The 19,690-nt window shown below is 39.2% G+C and overlaps 2 protein-coding genes and 2 pseudogenes across 2 annotated transcripts; all 4 read left to right on the top strand.

Annotated features, from left to right (window-relative positions):
- The first annotated feature begins 7,710 nt into the window (after window positions 1-7,710).
- On the top strand, window positions 7,711-10,283 carry pcdhb (protocadherin b). The gene has a single exon (XM_048202726.1). The coding sequence runs from the start codon at window positions 7,896-7,898 to the stop codon at window positions 10,281-10,283; it is 2,388 nt and encodes a 795-aa protein (XP_048058683.1). The 5' UTR covers window positions 7,711-7,895.
- A 658-nt stretch (window positions 10,284-10,941) lies between these two features.
- Window positions 10,942-13,606, top strand: si:ch73-233f7.3 (protocadherin alpha-C2). The gene has a single exon (XM_048202720.1). It carries the CDS (start codon window positions 11,106-11,108, stop codon window positions 13,545-13,547), a length of 2,442 nt encoding a protein of 813 aa, XP_048058677.1. The 5' UTR covers window positions 10,942-11,105; the 3' UTR covers window positions 13,548-13,606.
- A 135-nt stretch (window positions 13,607-13,741) lies between these two features.
- Window positions 13,742-16,651, top strand: LOC125275619 (annotated as a pseudogene).
- A 183-nt stretch (window positions 16,652-16,834) lies between these two features.
- LOC125275621 lies at window positions 16,835-19,466 on the top strand (annotated as a pseudogene).
- The last annotated feature ends 224 nt before the right edge of the window (window positions 19,467-19,690 follow it).

Below are 19,690 nucleotides of genomic sequence, written 5' to 3'. Positions count from 1 at the left end.
TATGTTGGAAATGGAATACTACCTAATGTTCACTAATACTGCTCAATATACATTGTATACTACTACATGTAAAATAGTAAGACAGTATGGAATATATATCAATAAATGTTTCAAAAGGTAAGTTACAGTAGCATTCTGCATTGTTGTCACATGACCATATCGCTTTGCATGGGAGTGGCATCCAGTTATTATATTTGAAATGTTATTTTACATTTTTAATCCAATTTAATTTTACAGCCTGTTCACATTATAGATGTTAAAAATCACAAGTGACATAACTACAGAAATTGTCTGTGTTCAGATTCATATTCTAAACTTTGAATCTGTTTTAATTTTGTGCAATAATGAGGAATAATTTCTCTGTTGTTCGGCCTTTTTCAAAAGTTATGGGTAAAAAAGGTCTGTGGTTAACATTAGTACTTTCATCAAATTTTTTTCTCAGTTTAACGCGTTAAAAATATTTACCGCAATTAACGCAACATCTGTTTTTTCCGTCATATTTTGGCTAGCGTTACATTATATGATCTCGCTCTTATTCACGCAAATGCTTTTAAACCATTCAAGCACCATAAGACAAACGAGAACGTGCTCTCTGTGAATGTCGTGTCATGTGACACACACGACTTGTGCGGACAGAAAGATGCGCGCCAGTATTCTCTTTCGCACTTGAACAAACAATAACACACAGAATTATGCCAAAATGCCCGTTTTGCCGTGTATCCTCATAAGAGCAGTCTTAAATGAGTTAAACAACGTCTTAAAAGACACAGCAGCGGCCTAATAATCCAGTTGCTGTGATGTCTGTCATTAATGTTAATCAACAAAGGTAACAAAGAAAATTGTAGCTTTAATAAGGATTAATCTATATTTCATTTATTATTTATGCAGTGAAGACTGTAAAGTGTTTGATAACTTTATTCAATTTCTGTATTTCCTACCTGTTAGACATGTAGCTATAGGAAGGCCACAGGTAAATATGACATTTATTATAATGGGTTTATGTGAAAATGATTTTAAGTTCACTTAAATTAAAAGTTTAAAAAAAAAGCCTAATAAATGTTGAAATTGATAGCTTTTTGATATTTAAAATATAATTGATATTTAAAATATACTGTCTTTAAGTTGTTTCTACATTATTTTGGAGAGTAACTGTGAAATTATTACAATATAAAAATATTAAAAACTCCTACGATTAATTGCAGAAAAAATGTGCAATTAATTAGTTATTTTTTTTAATCGATTAACAGCACTACTTTCAAGTTTTGTTCTACATAAGCTGATCAGGCATAACATTATGAGCACTGACAGGTGAAGTGAATGACACTGATTATCTCTTCATCATGACACCTGTTAGTGGGTGGATATATTAGGCAGCAAGTGAACATTTTGTCCTCAAAGTTGATGTGTTAGAAGCAGGAAAAATGGGCATGCATAAGAATTTGAGCGAGTTTGACAAGGGCCAAATTGAGATGGCTAGACGACTGGGTCAGAGCATCTCCAAAACTGCAGCTCTTGTGGGGTGTTCCCGGTCTGCAGTGGTCAGTATCTATCAAAAGTGCTCCAAGGAAGGAACAGTGGTGAACCGGCAACAGGATCAGGGCCGTGCACAGACCTTTTGAGGGGCATGTGCCGAAACTAAAAAAGGGCACCCCCCCCCAACCCCAATAAATAACACAAAATAATAGTATCAAAAGCTTTATATTTATTCACTATTAATGACAGTTATATAGATTATATATATATATATATATATATATATATATATATATATACACACACAGGGTTGCAGGGCTTCTTTAAAACTAATTACAACAGCAATCTTCTGTGAGCCATGTGCTTGAAGACGTTTATGACTTCAATGTGATCCACTGGGATGTCCCTCTCAACACACATTAATACACAGACTACATTCTGCATGATAAAATATAAAGAAGCACAGTGACCTGATGATTCTGTAATATTTTTTAGTTACTACAACATTACTGTAGTAAAACCATGTTTTTCTATGTTTATACATGTGAAGACAAGCGGGGAATAGTATACAATACAAGATTAAAAAAAATATCTAGCGAGCAAATACTTAACATCGTAAACATTAACCATACTGTGTGACCATATATAATATGATTAAATGTTAATGAATTAAGTGTATCAGCAGATAGCCATCATAAATCAAATAAGAAATTTCTTAGAAATATATTTTACCTAGCTGACGAGGATCACTCGCTTTGTGTCAAAGTCAAATGCAGTTATATGTGTGGAAATGTGCAATGTGCAAAAACATCATCACATTAGGCTACGTCATCATCAATAGGTTATGAGCGCTCAGTTTTTCCTGTTGTAAAATACGTTTGGCCAAAATCTCAATTTATAAAAGATGTAATACTACTGTATGCACAGGCTATTTAAGGCTATTTGTATGCTATTGGCTATGACTAACTTAGATGGCAAATGCTAGCCCCCTCTTTCTCTCTCTCCGCCGCCGGTCTCAGGCTTCAAATGCATAAAATATGAAACTTTATAGACATACTAGTGTTTCTTTCGTAAAGACAACGACTTGTAGCCTAATTATTCAAACAACAAGATATTTTTTACCGTTGCAAGACGTTCAGCTGCTCGGCTGTGGAACTTCAGTTCGCGGCACTCAGGGGGCGGAGTTAAGAGGTTTGACTGACAGTTTGAACCAAAACGATTTTGTCACAAGCTCTTTTTAATACCTTTTATTAGGCTAAATATATTTGTAAATCAGTCAGACATGCTTAAAGGGTGAACAATAGCATTGATTTATTGAAGAAAATGAATAAATAAAATAAAACACCTCCAAAAAAAGGGCACTTCGGAGTGTAAGGACAAAAAGGGCATGTGATCTGCACAGGTTGAGCCCTACCTGTGCACGTGCCTGAACAGGATCATGGGCGGCCAAGGCTCATTGATGCACATGGGGAGTGAAGGTTGGCCTGTGTGGTCCAATCCAAAAGACAGAAATGTGTCAGAATACACAGTGCATCACAGTTTGATGTGTATGGAGCTGCATAGACCAGTCAGGGTGCCCATGCTGACCCCTGTCCACAGCATTGCTTACCTGGGGAACACATGACACCAGGATGCACTATGGGAAGAAGGAAAGCTGGCAGAGGCAGTGTGATGCTTTGGGCAATGTTCTGCTGGGAAACCTTGGGTCCTGCCATCCATGTGGATGTTAATTTGACACGTACGACCTACCTAAGCATTATTGCAGACCATGTACACCCTTTCATGGAAACAGTATTCCCTGGTGGCTGTGGCCTCTTTCAGCAGGATAATGCTCCTGCCACAAAGCAAAAATGGTTCAGGAATGGTTTGAGGAGCACAACAACGAGTTTGAGGTGTTGATTTGGCCTCCAAATTCCCCAGATCTCAATCCAATTGAGCATCTGTGGGATGTGCTGAACAAACAAGTCAGATCCATGGAGGCTCCACCTCGCAACTTACAGGACTGCTGCTAACATCTTGGTGTCAGATACCACATCACACCTTCAGGGGTCTAGTTTAGTCCATGCCTCGACAGGTCAGGGCTGTTTTGGCAGCAAAAGGGGGACCAACACAATATTAGGAAGGTGGTCATAATGTTATGCCTGATCAGTGTAAATTATGTATAGTCATTCCTTAGATGTGAATTTTGAAACTACTGTGTGTTTTTAAAAAGTGCTAACATAGTTGCATAGTTTGCTTCAGCAACTTATGTTTTTAAAGAAACAAGGTGCTTTAAAATTCACATTTGATGTATAGATCTTGTTTTTATTTTGCAGAACAAAACATGAAAGTAATGTTTACCACAGACCTAAAAAAAAAAACCCTACAGGAAATTCCATAGGGAACCCAGTTAGTTCAAAAACGCCAATTCTCTTCCAGGTTTGAACAGCTCTATTGTCTTCATTAATTCTCAACACTTATCTTTACATAGCTGCATGAAAAGACATTTCTCAGCACAAAGAAAAGAAAAAAAATGACCCAGGCCGCTCTCTCATGCACCGAGTAAACATCGCAAATGCTAACATATTCTAATGAGCTTTCTTATATTCCCTCTTTCCTCCCACAGAGAATAGACTTGGTTCATTAACTGAACAAACACAAAACTCCATCGTCTAAATATCATTTTAATTAAAGACGGGGAAACAGACGGGCCCACGGGGGGAATCAGGCTCCCCCTGAAAATGCCACACCTGGACGCAATCTCTCACGCGCCCTTTCCATTTTAATTTCCCGGGGAAATGAGTTCAGAATGTCAATAGATGAGTATCGCCCAGTTGAGAGGGGTAATTAGGTTTGCCGTGTGTCCTTTCAGATTACAAACGTTAATGAAGAAACGGTCTCCATGGCGCTAACACACTTCTCTAAATCGAAGTTCATCTCTCTGAGGGCCCGTGAACCGGAGGTGAGGAGATGAGCAATTTAGACATGTCCCTCTCTAGACTACAGATCAGGAATTAGAGGAGCACAGAGTCACATTCAAACAGTGACATCCTTTTGAGAAGTAGGAACAATCTAGGGAAAAAAAAAAACGTAAAAACTTTGCTCATGAATATTAATCAGGTGATTTGACAGTCACCCAGTAGTCCTAGCTGATTGGCTGAAAGGTGCTAAGAATATAGGCCTAGTGTAGTTACGTTATTATTATTATAACTTGAAGGTGAGGTGTATAATTTTGGAGCTGAAGCTGGGCATGTGATTAAATTTAGAATGTATAAGGATCTATTTGAATGAGTCAACATTAATTTCACACTATGTTTTTTTAAATTTCACAACCCAGAGTCTTGTGTATGCTTTATTCAAATGTACAAACTGAACTATGAAGATGAAGAGGTAATATTTATTATATGTGTCTGAGATTCACCTTTCACCTTTGACTTCCAGCATAGTGCATCTACAGCTTGACCTTGTCCTTGTCCTAGACAGAATATTTGAGCTCTAGCTGTTACTATGACAACACCAGTCCAAACTCTCTCTCTTTGTTCCATCCAGTAGCAGAGCTGCTCTGTCAGATATTATGACATCATAGTCAGTCATCACATGCTGCTGTGTTGGAGTTTTGGTGTTGCATTCTGTAGTTTAAAAAACAGTTATGCGTTTTTTCCCTTCTATATATTATTTTTTCCAGATTAGTATTTATGCTGACTTGTCATAAATCCCAGAGAGTCTGTTATTTCACGTTCTGCTTTGTCTGCAACAACTGTCCAGAGAAAAGATTATTTTCTTCAAATATGCATATGATTGTGTGTTGTATGCACACACACACACACACACACACACACACACATATATATATATATATATATATATATATATATATATATATATATATATATATGTGTGTGTGTGAGAGAGAGGTCAGAATAGCCACATTTTCACCAGTCTCAGACTTTTGGACTTTGGTTTTTAATTATTGTTATTTTAAACATTTCATTTTCAAGTTATCTAAGAAACATAGTAAAAATAATTATGACCTGATATTATCTGTATGAATGTGCAGCTGAGTAGTGCAAAATCAATCTCATAAAGCACCACTAGAGGTCGCCTGCATTACATGTCAACAAGCACAAGGAGCAAAAGTGTCATTCCTACACTCTCAGAAAATGTACAAAAGCTCATGGGACAGCACCCTTTATAAAAAAGGTTCTAATATGTACGCTTTTGGTAACAGTATGTACCTTTGAGGTACTAATATGCACTCTTTAGGTACAAAGGTGTACCTTTTGAAAGGGTACTGCTCCAGTGACAGCTTTTGTACCTTTTTTTGCTGAGAGGCTATAGTTTGTTGGATTTTATGTCCCCATGAAACAATACAGCATATTTTACATGAAGTGTTAATCAACTTGTCACATTATTTTCTATGCATAGATGTACCCCATTAACAAAGAATCATGATGATTCAAGAATGATTAAAATATAATATTTTTTAAGCATTTGACATACAAAATTCCTATGTCCCCAGTCATGTTTTCTCAACTCTTTGAAATAAAAGTTACATATATATTGCTAAATGAGCAATTTTGAGTAGGTTATTAGCATATACATACACTCACTCTTTTTGACAAAAATAATATTTATTGTGAGACATATATATATTTTTTTAATGTTTAAAACCATTAAATCAGTTTTTGTCTCTTTAATTCCAGTCCACCCTGTTACACTGGTGCTACTTACTGTTTAAAATCTTCAGCATGTGCCCTAAATCACATGACTTCCTAGAGGTGACATCATTTTCTTGGAGGGAAAGAACAAAGTCATAAACTTTTCTCTCTTTTCCTCCTTTCAGAATACTTATCTAATAGTGTAAAACATAACATGTTCACTCTGTTGTGCTAGTTTATACTGGACATGAAAATGTCCAGGCTATGATTCTTGAGTTTGAGGCCTGAGTTTGACAATGTGTTTTCTGATAGACAATTTTCACACCCTGATAAGACTAAATAATAACTGAATTTTGACATTTCTCAACAAGCCTGCTCAGTCCAAAATCCACCAAATTGTAGGAATGACCATCTTTAAAAAAAAAAAAAAAAAAAAAAAATTATTTGAGTATTACTAAGGACTAACTTTGAATTTGATTAAATAATGGCAAGTCAAACTGACATGTTACTGCCATTTGTTTATTATTATTATTATTATTATTATTATCATCATTATTGTCATTATCATCATCATCATTTATATTATTATTATTTACTGCATTAAGATAAAATGAAAATATATGCAGACAAAAACTAAAATGTCAAACAAACTGAGTATTATATGTTATTAAATGTTTTATAAGGATTAAAATCCTTATGCAGATCTCTTTTCAATATGTGAAAATATTCAAATCCTCAGGGAGCCTGTATCCATCTGACTGACATCCATTCCTGAGAGAGAGAGAGAGAGAGAGAGAGAGAGAGAGAGAGAGAGAGAGAGAGAGAGAGAGAGAGGAGAGAGAGTAAAGAGAAAGTGTTATTTTTGAAACAACCAAAGTTAACAGAAAGTGAGGTAAGTCAAAAAGTGCTGTAAAGAGCTGTCTTTTGCCAAAGTGTATTTTATTACAGTCTAAATTGGTTTGGTTACTGTCAGCATGACTATCTTAGTTTTTGTCTTTTTTTTTACAGGAATGATACAGAATAACATTATTACATCAGATTTCATGCAGCAGAGGCTCTGTATAGGCTTCTACCTAATTTTACAGTGATGCTATTTTATTCATTTTTGATCCAACAATGTAATTTAATATATAAATGTAATGAATTTGATCATTGATTGGAAAGCCTGGCTTCAGACAAAAACTAAGATAGTCATGCTTGCATTAACAAATTAATAAAATACACTTGGCAAAAGAGAGCAGCTGGATGGTAGAAACATATATGCACTGTATATAATTTTATTCAGTTAAAAAATAGAGAGAGGGAGACTAAAGAGAATCTCTCTCTCTCTCTCTCTCTCTCTCTCTCTCTCTCACACACACACACACACACACACACACACACACACACACACACACACACACACACACAGTGGGAGAGACAGAGAAAGTCGTGGTATTTTTAATGTAGATCATTTTCGCTCATGAACAATATGAACGCATCAAAAGATCATCAATAGCGTATTTGTTACTTTCATCCAGTAAATATGCAGTTCTTGTCTCTGTCTCAGCGCGTCGCTGTTGGCCAGTAAATCACACATGGGCTTAATTTAAAGGGACGTTGTCATATGCCAGAATCCTGGTACTGAGAACAGCATCTTTTTCAGCGGGACCGTTTTTAAGTGATTACAGGAATATTTTTACAAAGCAGACTGAACACGAGGGGTATTTCAAGGAGCAATACGACTAGAAACCCCATCTGACTGATCTTTTCTGAGTGATTTTGTGTCTTCTGCAGGAATTGATAATGAAGCCTGTTAGACGGTGGGTTTGGTTTTTCTTTGTACTTTGGGCGACATGGGAAACGGCTTTGTCTGTGACGCGGTACTCTATACCGGAGGAGATGGAGCGCGGGTCTGTCGTTGCAAATCTAGCTGCTGATTTGGGGCTGGATGTTAGTGGACTGGCACAGCGAGAGGTAAAACTTGATATTTTCCAGAACAAAAAATATCTTGATGTTAATAAAAGGACTGGCGAGCTATTTATTGTTGAGCAAATGGACCGAGAATTTCTTTGCAATACGAAAACCACTTGCTTCTTAAAATTAGACTTAATAATTGAAAGCCCTTTGCGTATTTTCAATATTGAATTGGGCATCACAGACATTAATGATAACGCTCCTCATTTCCGACGAGACAGGATTGAATTAGATGTCTCAGAGTCCGCATCACCAGGAGAAAAATTCTCTTTGCCTAATGCGTTTGACCCAGACGTTGGTGCCAATACAGTCAAGACCTATAAATTAAGTGAAAGTGAACATTTCACTGTTGATATACATTCTGGTAGCGATGGTACAAAATATGTCGATTTGGTCCTCACGAAGGCTCTAGACAGGGAAGAGAAGGCTGTTCATAATCTGATACTCACTGCAGTTGATGGCGGAGTCCCTGCGCGCTCTGGCACAGCTAATATTATTGTGCGTGTGCAAGATACAAATGACAACGCCCCTCAGTTTGACCAGGCAGTTTACTCTCTGAATATGAGCGAAAATTCTCCAGCTGGTACTGTTGTTATTAAATTAAATGCTACTGATGCAGATGAAGGCCCAAACGCTGACCTTACATACTCATTTACGCTTTATACTTCTGAGAAAACGCAGGAGATGTTCTCGTTGAATTCAAATACTGGCGAAATAGTAGTTAAGGGCACAGTTGATTATGAAGATATGAAAATATTTGAGATGTTCGTTGAGGCTAAAGACAATGGCCCCGTTCCACTCTCCGGTCAATGCAGAGTGACTGTGTATGTTAAAGATATGAACGATAACTATCCCGAGATAACCATAAAATCCCTTAAGAACACCGTGGACGAAAACATCGCAGTCGGCACTGTTATAGCTCTGGTGGGTGTTGGTGACAGAGACACGGGGGATAACGGTAAGGTAAATCTTACAATGAACAAATCCTTACCGTTTATTTTAAACAAGTCCTCTGATTACCTCTATGAGTTATTGGTGTCAGAACCGTTAGATCGTGAAAAGGTCCCTGAATATGAGATCATGCTGGTTGTGACAGATGAAGGGAATCCTCCCTTATCTGACAATGAAACTATAACAGTGCATTTACTAGATGTCAATGATAACGCACCGCAGTTCCCACAGACATTCTACACGATACCTGTTAAGGAGAATAACGCACCTGGAGCTTTATTGAGCTCTCTAACTGCCATAGACCCAGATCTTAATGAAAATCAGTATCTAGTTTATTTCATAATAGAGAAGGAAATAGCGAACACCTCCATGTCCATGCTGTTCTCCATTAACCCAGAGAACGGCAATCTTTACGCGCTAAAGACGTTTGACTATGAGATAGAGAAGGAGTTTCTTTTCCACATCGAGGCCAGAGACTCTGGTGTTCCTCCGCTCAGCAGTAACGTGACCGTTCACATTATTATCATGGATCAGAACGACAACACACCGCTTATAGTGTCTCCGTGGCGCGCGCACGGCTCGGAGGTGAAGGAAAAGATCCCGAGATCCACCGATAAAGGAACTCTGATAGCCAAAGTCATCGCCATAGACTCTGATTCAGTGCACAACTCTCGAATCACGTACCAGTTCCTCCAGAACACCGACGCCACATTATTCAGCTTGGATCAATACAACGGAGAGATCCGGACCATGAGAATGTTCAGTTACAGAGACTCGCGAGACCAGCGGCTGGTGGTGATCGCCAAGGACAACGGAGAGCCCGCGCTCTCTGCTACAGTCACCATCAAACTGTCCACGGTGGAGACCGCCCTTAAAACCTACACTGAGGTGCCTCTGGAATATGACATCTTCTCCGATTTGAACCTGTATCTGGTGATCGGACTGGGCTCTGTGTCATTTCTTTTACTCATCACTATACTGGTCACCATCGTGCTGAAGTGTCAGAAAGCGAAGCCCAGCAAAGCGGCTCCTCCGTGCAGGAACAGTGTGATCAGCGAGAGGAACTCGACCATCGCGGATTCCACTCTGGTCTCCAACGATGCCTACTGGTACAGTTTATTTCTAGCAGAGACGAGGAAAGGAAAGCTGGTGGTCAGACAGCCTGTGCCAAAGGGAGCGAGATACATCGTGTCCAGTATACCGAGGAGCACAGGACTGACCGAGACCAGCGACTCAGCTGCATCTACTCTACAGGTGAGAAAATAAACTATATTATAAAAATATAAATGAAAATATAATCATACATGGGTGATTATATAATTGCAGGTACATTTGATGTCCAAAAGTCATTTTTTCCTGCTTTTTTAAATTGTTATGTTTTTAATTATTTTACTAATTTGGTACTCATTGTCATGGATTACTGTTACAGGCCATACCAATGTAATATTTTTGTCTTTTATTTCTGTAAAAAGTGTCTTATATAGCTGAACACTCGCGTGCATATTATATATATATATATATATATATATATATATATATATATATATATATATATATATATATATATATTTTTTTTTTTTTACAGAAAATATCATATTGTTATGGGCTGTAACATCTTGTGATCCATGACAATGAGTACCAAATTATTAAAATAATTAAAAAACAACATTTGTACAATGTACCTGCAGTTATATAATCGCCCACATGATATAGATGTATATGCTATTTAATTCAAGGTGAAAAATGATGGCTCAAAAAAAAAAAAAAAAAAAAAAAAAAAATGGTATGATTGAGACATTGTTTCCCACCAACAATATGTTCAGTATTCGCTTTTTATTGTCAAATAATTCAACTGAGATGGCTCTATATTGAACGTGATGTTTTTACATCGTGCACAAAGTGTCGCTGTTGTCTAGCAATACACAAGATGGAAATGACTTATTGGTCGCCATAACGTCACAGTCTACTGCTAGCAGTGGGTGATCATCTCTCCTTCCTCTCTTTGTATGTCTCTTTGTTCCTCTGCATCTTTCATTGACAATTTCGTTTGCGTGTTTGGATTATACTGGACTTGTATCTTAAATAAAAATGGCACCGTGTATGGACACACAAAAATGGAGAAGGTACGTTTTGTTACTCCTGATCATCTTTTCCGTATCAAACTCAGCATTTGCTGTTACTCATTACTCTATTCCCGAGGAAATGGAGGTAGGATCTGTTGTTGCAAATTTAGCCGCTGATCTTGGTTTGGATGTACAGAGTCTGACAAAACGCAAGATGCGCTTAGATGTGATAGCAAATAAAAAATATCTGGATATAAATAAAGAAACAGGAGAGCTGTTTATCGTCGAAAGAATAGACAGAGAATATCTCTGCCCATCCAAAACTACAAATTCTTGTTTTCTGAAGCTCGATGCAACAATCGAAAATCCAATTAGAATGTTTAATATTGAATTAGAAATATTAGATATCAATGACAATGCACCCCACTTTCGACGAGATGTCATGCATTTAGACATTTCAGAATCGACACCAGCCGGAGAGCGTTTCTCTCTCAACAATGCAGTGGACTCCGACATTGGGTCTAATTCAATTAAGACTTACTATCTTAGCGAAAGTGAGCATTTTACTATCGAAATACAGTCTGGCCGAGATGGATCTAAACTAGCTGATTTAGTACTGAAAAAGGCATTAGATCGCGAAGAGCAAGCAGTCCATAATCTGATCCTCACTGCTGTAGATGGCGGAGTACCTTCGCGCTCTGGTACAGCTAATATTATTGTCCAAGTGTTAGACACAAACGACAACGCCCCTCAGTTCGATAAAGAAAGCTATACTGTACATTTAAGTGAAAATTCTCCAATAGGAAGTCTTGTTGTTAAGCTAAATGCGACAGATTTAGATGAAGGGCAAAATTCTGAAATAATATACACATTCAGTTTATATACATCTGAGAAAACGCAAGAGACGTTCAAATTGAATTCAGAAACTGGTGAAATTCGAGTTAAAGAGATAATTAATTATGAAGATTTCAAAATCTATGATATGGAGATAATAGCCACCGATAAAGGATCTAATAGTCTCTCTGGAAAATGTAAATTAACAGTTTTGATCACAGATATGAACGATAATCATCCTGAAATTTCAATCAAATCATTTTCTGGCCCAATTAAAGAAGATGTAGCTGTAAATACAGTAATTGCAGTTGTTAGTGTGAGTGATAAAGACTCAGGAGAAAATGGACAGGTAGATATTCATATTTCTGATGATTTACCTTTTACGCTCAAAGAATCATCTGATAATTATTATGAATTATTAGTTTCAGAACCGTTAGACCGTGAAAAGGTTCCAGAATATGACATCACTATTACCGTGACTGACAGGGGCAACCCGCCGTTATCTGATAATGAAACTATAACTTTAGAGCTTCTGGACGTTAATGACAATGTTCCTCAGTTCCCACAGACATTCTACACGATACCTGTTATGGAGAATAACGCGCCTGGAGCTTCACTGAGCTCTTTAACTGCTATAGATCCAGATCTCCACGAAAATCAGTATCTAGTTTATTTCATAATAGAGAAGGAAATAGCGAACACCTCCATGTCCATGCTGTTCTCCATTAACCCAGAGAACGGCAATCTTTACGCGCTAAAGACGTTTGACTATGAGATAGAGAAGGAGTTTCTTTTCCACATCGAGGCCAGAGACTCTGGTGTTCCTCCGCTCAGCAGTAACGTGACCGTTCACATTATTATCATGGATCAGAACGACAACACACCGCTTATAGTGTCTCCGTGGCGCGCGCACGGCTCGGAGGTGAAGGAAAAGATCCCGAGATCCACCGATAAAGGAACTCTGATAGCCAAAGTCATCGCCATAGACTCTGATTCAGTGCACAACTCTCGAATCACGTACCAGTTCCTCCAGAACACGGACGCCACATTATTCAGCTTGGATCAATACAACGGAGAGATCCGGACCATGAGAATGTTCAGTTACAGAGACTCGCGAGACCAGCGGCTGGTGGTGATCGCCAAGGACAACGGAGAGCCCGCGCTCTCTGCTACAGTCACCATCAAACTGTCCACGGTGGAGACCGCCCTTAAAACCTACACTGAGGTGCCTCTGGAATATGACATCTTCTCCGATTTGAACCTGTATCTGGTGATCGGACTGGGCTCTGTGTCATTTCTTTTACTCATCACTATACTGGTCACCATCGTGCTGAAGTGTCAGAAAGCGAAGCCCAGCAAAGCGGCTCCTCCGTGCAGGAACAGTGTGATCAGCGAGAGGAACTCGACCATCGCGGATTCCACTCTGGTCTCCAACGATGCCTACTGGTACAGTTTATTTCTAGCAGAGACGAGGAAAGGGAAGCTGGTGGTCAGACAGCCTGTGCCAAAGGGAGCGAGATACATCGTGTCCAGTATACCGAGGAGCACAGGACTGACCGAGACCAGCGACTCTGCTGCATCTACTCTACAGGTGAGAAAATCCACATCAATAATCAAAGATAGATTTTCATGACGTTTCAGGCACAATTTCCTTTAAGATTTTTAGAGAAGAGGTGGTGCATGCGCACTGCTAGACCATAATCCTTGTTTTTCAGGTTGAGAAAATATAAGAGGATTTTTCCTCTCTTCATGTTTGAATTATTTTAATTTATTCTCATTTTCCATATTTTACAAGACTATTTTTTGTTTTTTGCATTTGTTATTTTAAGGGGCAATTATCACAAATTTTCTCGGGCATCTAATAAAACAGCAAAACAAACAAATAAACAAACAAAAACTATATAAATACAAGTAACGAGGAAAATAGAAGAATACTTACTGAATGCAAGGCTGTTCTCTTCTTATTGTGTATGTTCAGGCCAAACTCACTGAGCGTCGCTGTTCTCTAAGAAAACGCTTTTGGTCATATTAATCACAGTCGCCATGACAGATTTCTATAGGTGGAAAGCGCACAAAGGAGCGCGCCCTGACAAGAGCTTCGTTGTGTCCCATTCGTTTCCCGATCATTTCATTATCGCGAGGAATACAAATATCTTAAACGTTGCAGAATGGAGGGATGGGTAAAGCCACAGTTTTGGAGGTATGTGATGGTCCTTCTGTTTTTCTCTGTAATTTTGGACACCGCGTCCTCTGTTACGCACTATTCTATCCCAGAAGAAATGGAGGAAGGCTCTGTTGTAGCTAATTTAGCCTCAGATTTGGGACTGGATGTGAAAACACTGAGCAGACGAAAAATGCGTCTCGATATTAGATCTAACAAAAAATATTTGGATGTCAATAAAGAAACAGGAGAGCTCTATATTTTAGAAAAGATGGATCGAGAATATCTTTGTTCATCTAAAACGACAACTTGTTTTATCAGAATGGAAGTCACACTCGAGAATCCTGTGCGAATGTTTAACATTGAAATAGAAATTGTGGATATAAATGATAATGCTCCCCAGTTTTGGAGGGATACAATCCATCTGGATATATCAGAATCTACAGCAGCCGGAGAGAGATTCTCGCTCAGTAATGCAGTGGATCCTGATATTGGCTCGAATTCGATAAAAACGTATTATTTGAGTGAGAGCGAAAATTTTGACATTGAAATCCAAACAGGGAGAGACGGATCTAAGTTTGCTGATTTGATTCTGAAAAAGCCTTTAGACAGAGAAGAACAAGCTTTACATAATCTGATCCTCACTGCTGTGGATGGAGGAGTCCCCGCGCGCTCTGGCACGGCTAGCATTATTGTGCGCGTTCTGGACACGAATGACAACGCCCCTCAATTTGATAAAGACAGTTATACTATAAATCTAACAGAAAACTCTCCTATTGGAAGCCTTGTAGTGAAATTAAACGCCACAGATAAAGACGAGGGCTCAAATTCAGATTTACTTTACTCTTATAGTTTGTACACATCAGAGAAAACGCAGCAGACATTCAGTCTGAATCCCAACAATGGTGAAATCAGAGTGAAAGAAATGATCAATTATGAGGATTTCAGGATCTATGATATGGAAATTATAGCAACAGATAAAGGAACTAATAGTCTTTCTGGAAAGTGCAAAGTAAAGATATTAATCACAGATATGAATGACAATCATCCTGAAATTTCCATCAAATCTTTCTCAAGTCCAGTTAAAGAAGATGTAGCTGTAAATACAGTAATTGCAGTTGTTAGTGTGAGTGATAAAGACTCAGGAGAAAATGGACAGGTAGATATTCATATTTCTGATGATTTACCTTTTGCGCTCAAAGAATCATCTGATAATTATTATGAATTATTAGTTTCAGAACCGTTAGACCGTGAAAGGGTTCCAGAATATGACATCACTATTACCGTGACTGACAGGGGCAACCCGCCGTTATCTGATAATGAAACTATAACTTTAGAGCTTCTGGACGTTAATGACAATGTTCCTCAGTTCCCACAGACATTCTACACGATACCTGTTATGGAGAATAACGCGCCTGGAGCTTCACTGAGCTCTTTAACTGCTATAGATCCAGATCTCCACGAAAATCAGTATCTAGTTTATTTCATAATAGAGAAGGAAATAGCGAACACCTCCATGTCCATGCTGTTCTCCATTAACCCAGAGAACGGCAATCTTTACGCGCTAAAGACGTTTGACTATGAGATAGAGAAGGAGTTTCTTTTCCACATCGAGGCCAGAGACTCTGGTGTTCCTCCGCTCAGCAGTAACGTGACCGTTCACATTATTATCATGGATCAGAACGACAACACACCGCTTATAGTGTCTCCGTGGCGCGCGCACGGCTTCCGGAGGTGAAGGAAAAGATCCCGAGATCCACCGATAAAGGAACTCTGGTAGCCAAAGTCATCGCCATAGACTCTGATTCAGTGCACAACTCTCGAATCACGTACCAGTTCCTCCAGAACACGGACGCCACATTATTCAGCTTGGATCAATACAACGGAGAGATCCGGACCATGAGAATGTTCAGTTACAGAGACTCGCGAGACCAGCGGCTGGTGGTGATCGCCAAGGACAACGGAGAGCCCGCGCTCTCTGCTACAGTCACCATCAAACTGTCCACGGTGGAGACCGCCCTTAAAACCTACACTGAGGTGCCTCTGGAATATGACATCTTCTCCGATTTGAACCTGTATCTGGTGATCGGACTGGGCTCTGTGTCATTTCTTTTACTCATCACTATACTGGTCACCATCGTGCCTGAAGTGTCAGAAAGCGAAGCCCAGCAAAGCGGCTCCTCCGTGCAGGAACAGTGTGATCAGCGAGAGGAACTCGACCATCGCGGATTCCACTCTGGTCTCCAACGATGCCTACTGGTACAGTTTATTTCTAGCAGAGACGAGGAAAGGGAAGCTGGTGGTCAGACAGCCTGTGCCGAAAGGGAGCGAGATACATCGTGTCCAGTATACCGAGGAGCACAGGACTGACCGAGACCAGCGACTCTGCTGCATCTACTCTACAGGTAAGATCACTTTTTTTAAGCTTATGTTTTGAATAATTTTTGCACATGCATTATTTCTCATGAAGCACACATTCTGAGGTAAGAATATTTAAATAATTTAGCTTTTATTTTTAAACTATGTAAAAAAAAAAAGATTATAAAAAATATAGGTAAATTAATAGGTTGTCAGTGTGTTTTAACATAACTTGTGCACACTTTTTGAGGCACCTCTCTGTGTGTGCGCAAAGTGGCGCTGTAGTCTCACAAATTGTATCTCACAGAGTATAGGCTATCATTGCGAGCGTAATTTCAACGTCACAATCACAGTTGGACGTTTTGCGATGAACCCTTGTTTTGTGCGTCTTTGGTTTTAGAAGAAATATTGCGGTGTACATCGAGGAAAATTTTCCTATTTCATCCCTCCTTTAACAGTTTTTTCTGCATCTCATTTTTGGAGTCAGATCCAATGCTTGGTTGCTGTATGAACTGCTTTGTCCTTGCATCATAATCACTTGATCAGACAATGGATTCTGATTTGAACGCCTGGTCATGGAGGAGGTATGTCTCGCTGTTTTTTCTTTTATCAGCGGGGTTTTCAGCTGGCTCTGGCTGTTACTCATTATTCTGTTCCAGAGGAGATGGAAGTAGGATCTGTCGTGGCAAATTTAGCCACTGATTTGGGGCTTGACGTGCAGACTTTGATTAAACGAAACGTCCGATTAGATGTGATTGCTAGTAAGAAATACCTCGCCATAAACAAAGATAGAGGTGAGCTGTACATACTAGAGAAGATTGATCGTGAATATCTGTGTCCTGCCAAAACGACTACGACTTGTTTTTTAAAAATGGAAGTTATTGTCGAGAACCCTGTGCGAATATTTTACATAGAGCTAGAAATCACTGACATAAATGATAATAATCCTCATTTTAGACGAGACACAATCAATTTAGATATCACTGAATCTACGCCAGCAGGTGAGAGATTTTCTGTCAGTAATGCGGTGGATTCTGATGTCGGTTCCAACTCGGTTAAAACGTATTATCTAAGCAAAAACGAGCACTTTGATATTGAAATTCAGTCAGGGAGGGACGGTTCCAAATTTGCAGACTTAATTTTAAAAAAGGCTCTAGATCGTGAAACCCAAGCTGTTCATAATCTGATACTGACCGCAGTGGATGGAGGAGTCCCTCCGCGTTCAGGCACTGCCAGTATCATCGTTCGTGTGCTGGATGCAAATGACAACGCCCCTAAATTTGATCAAGAGAGCTACACCATCAATTTAACTGAAAACTCACCCATAGGCAGCCTGGTCGTTAAATTAAATGCAACAGATCTAGATGAGGGTTCTAATGCCGACCTTGTATATTCATTTAGTCTGTATACATCAGAGAAGACACAGAAAGCCTTCGGTTTAAATCCTGAGAGTGGTGAAATTAGAGTGAAAGAGATTGTTAATTATGAAGACTTTCGAATTTATGATATGGAGGTTATAGCATCAGATAAAGGAACACATCCATTATCCGGCCAATGTAAATTATCCATTATAATTACCGACATGAATGACAATCACCCAGAAATTTCGATTAAGTCATTTCAGAGTCAAGTTAAAGAAGATGTAGCTGTAAATACAGTAATTGCAGTTGTTAGTGTGAGTGATAAAGACTCAGGAGAAAATGGACAGGTAGATATTCATATTTCTGATGATTTACCTTTTGCGCTCAAAGAATCGTCTGAAAATTATTATGAATTATTAGTTTCAGAACCGTTAGACCGTGAAAGGGTTCCAGAATATGACATCACTATTACCGTGACTGACAGGGGCAACCCGCCGTTATCTGATAATGAAACTATAACTTTAGAGCTTCTGGACGTTAATGACAATGTTCCTCAGTTCCCACAGACATTCTACACGATACCTGTTATGGAGAATAACGCGCCTGGAGCTTCACTGAGCTCTCTTAACTGGCTATAGATCCAGATCTCCACGAAAATCAGTATCTAGTTTATTTCATAATAGAGAAGGAAATAGCGAACACCTCCATGTCCATGCTGTTCTCCATTAACCCAGAGAACGGCAATCTTTACGCGCTAAAGACGTTTGACTATGAGATAGAGAAAGAGTTTCTTTTCCACATCGAGGCCAGAGACTCTGGTGTTCCTCCGCTCAGCAGTAACGTGACCGTTCACATTATTATCATGGATCAGAACGACAACACACCGCTTATAGTGTCTCCGTGGCGCGCGCACGGCTCGGAGGTGAAGGAAAAGATCCCGAGATCCACCGATAAAGGAACTCTGATAGCCAAAGTCATCGCCATAGACTCAGATTCAGTGCACAACTCTCGAATCACGTACCAGCTCCTCCAGAACACGGACGCCACATTATTCAGCTTGGATCAATACAACGGAGAGATCCGGACCATGAGAATGTTCAGTTACAGAGACTCGCGAGACCAGCGGCTGGTGGTGATCGCCAAGGACAACGGAGAGCCCGCGCTCTCTGCTACAGTCACCATCAAACTGTCCACGGTGGAGACCGCCCTTAAAACCTACACTGAGGTGCCTCTGGAATATGACATCTTCTCCGATTTGAACCTGTATCTGGTGATCGGACTGGGCTCTGTGTCATTTCTTTTACTCATCACTATACTGGTCACCATCGTGCTGAAGTGTCAGAAAGCGAAGCCCAGCAAAGCGGCTCCTCCGTGCAGGAACAGTGTGATCAGCGAGAGGAACTCGACCATCGCGGATTCCACTCTGGTCTCCAACGATGCCTACTGGTACAGTTTATTTCTAGCAGAGACGAGGAAAGGAAAGCTGGTGGTCAGACAGCCTGTGCCAAAGGGAGCGAGATACATCGTGTCCAGTATACCGAGGAGCACAGGACTGACCGAGACCAGCGACTCTGCTGCATCTACTCTACAGGTGAGAAAATAAAACCTTACTTTTTAAAGGTTACTGTAATAGGCCCTATCAGAATCACTTTGTACAGTACAGTTTTGAAACTTAGAAACGAACTAAACGTCTGATTGCTTCTGTGTGCGCTTTTGCGTAGACAAAATGTTTATGTTGCCAAATGGATGTGTTTACACACACACACACACACACATATATATATATGTAAATAATAAATAAGTATGTATATATATATATATATATATATATATATATATATATATATACACATACTTATTTATTTTCTCTTCGGTTTATTTTATCTCATTTAAATG

This window comes from Megalobrama amblycephala, linkage group LG9 (assembly GCF_018812025.1).
Source record: "Megalobrama amblycephala isolate DHTTF-2021 linkage group LG9, ASM1881202v1, whole genome shotgun sequence".
NCBI lineage: Eukaryota > Metazoa > Chordata > Actinopteri > Cypriniformes > Xenocyprididae > Megalobrama > Megalobrama amblycephala.
Note: the sequence above shows the minus strand (reverse complement) of the source record. Positions and strands in the feature narration are given on the sequence as shown.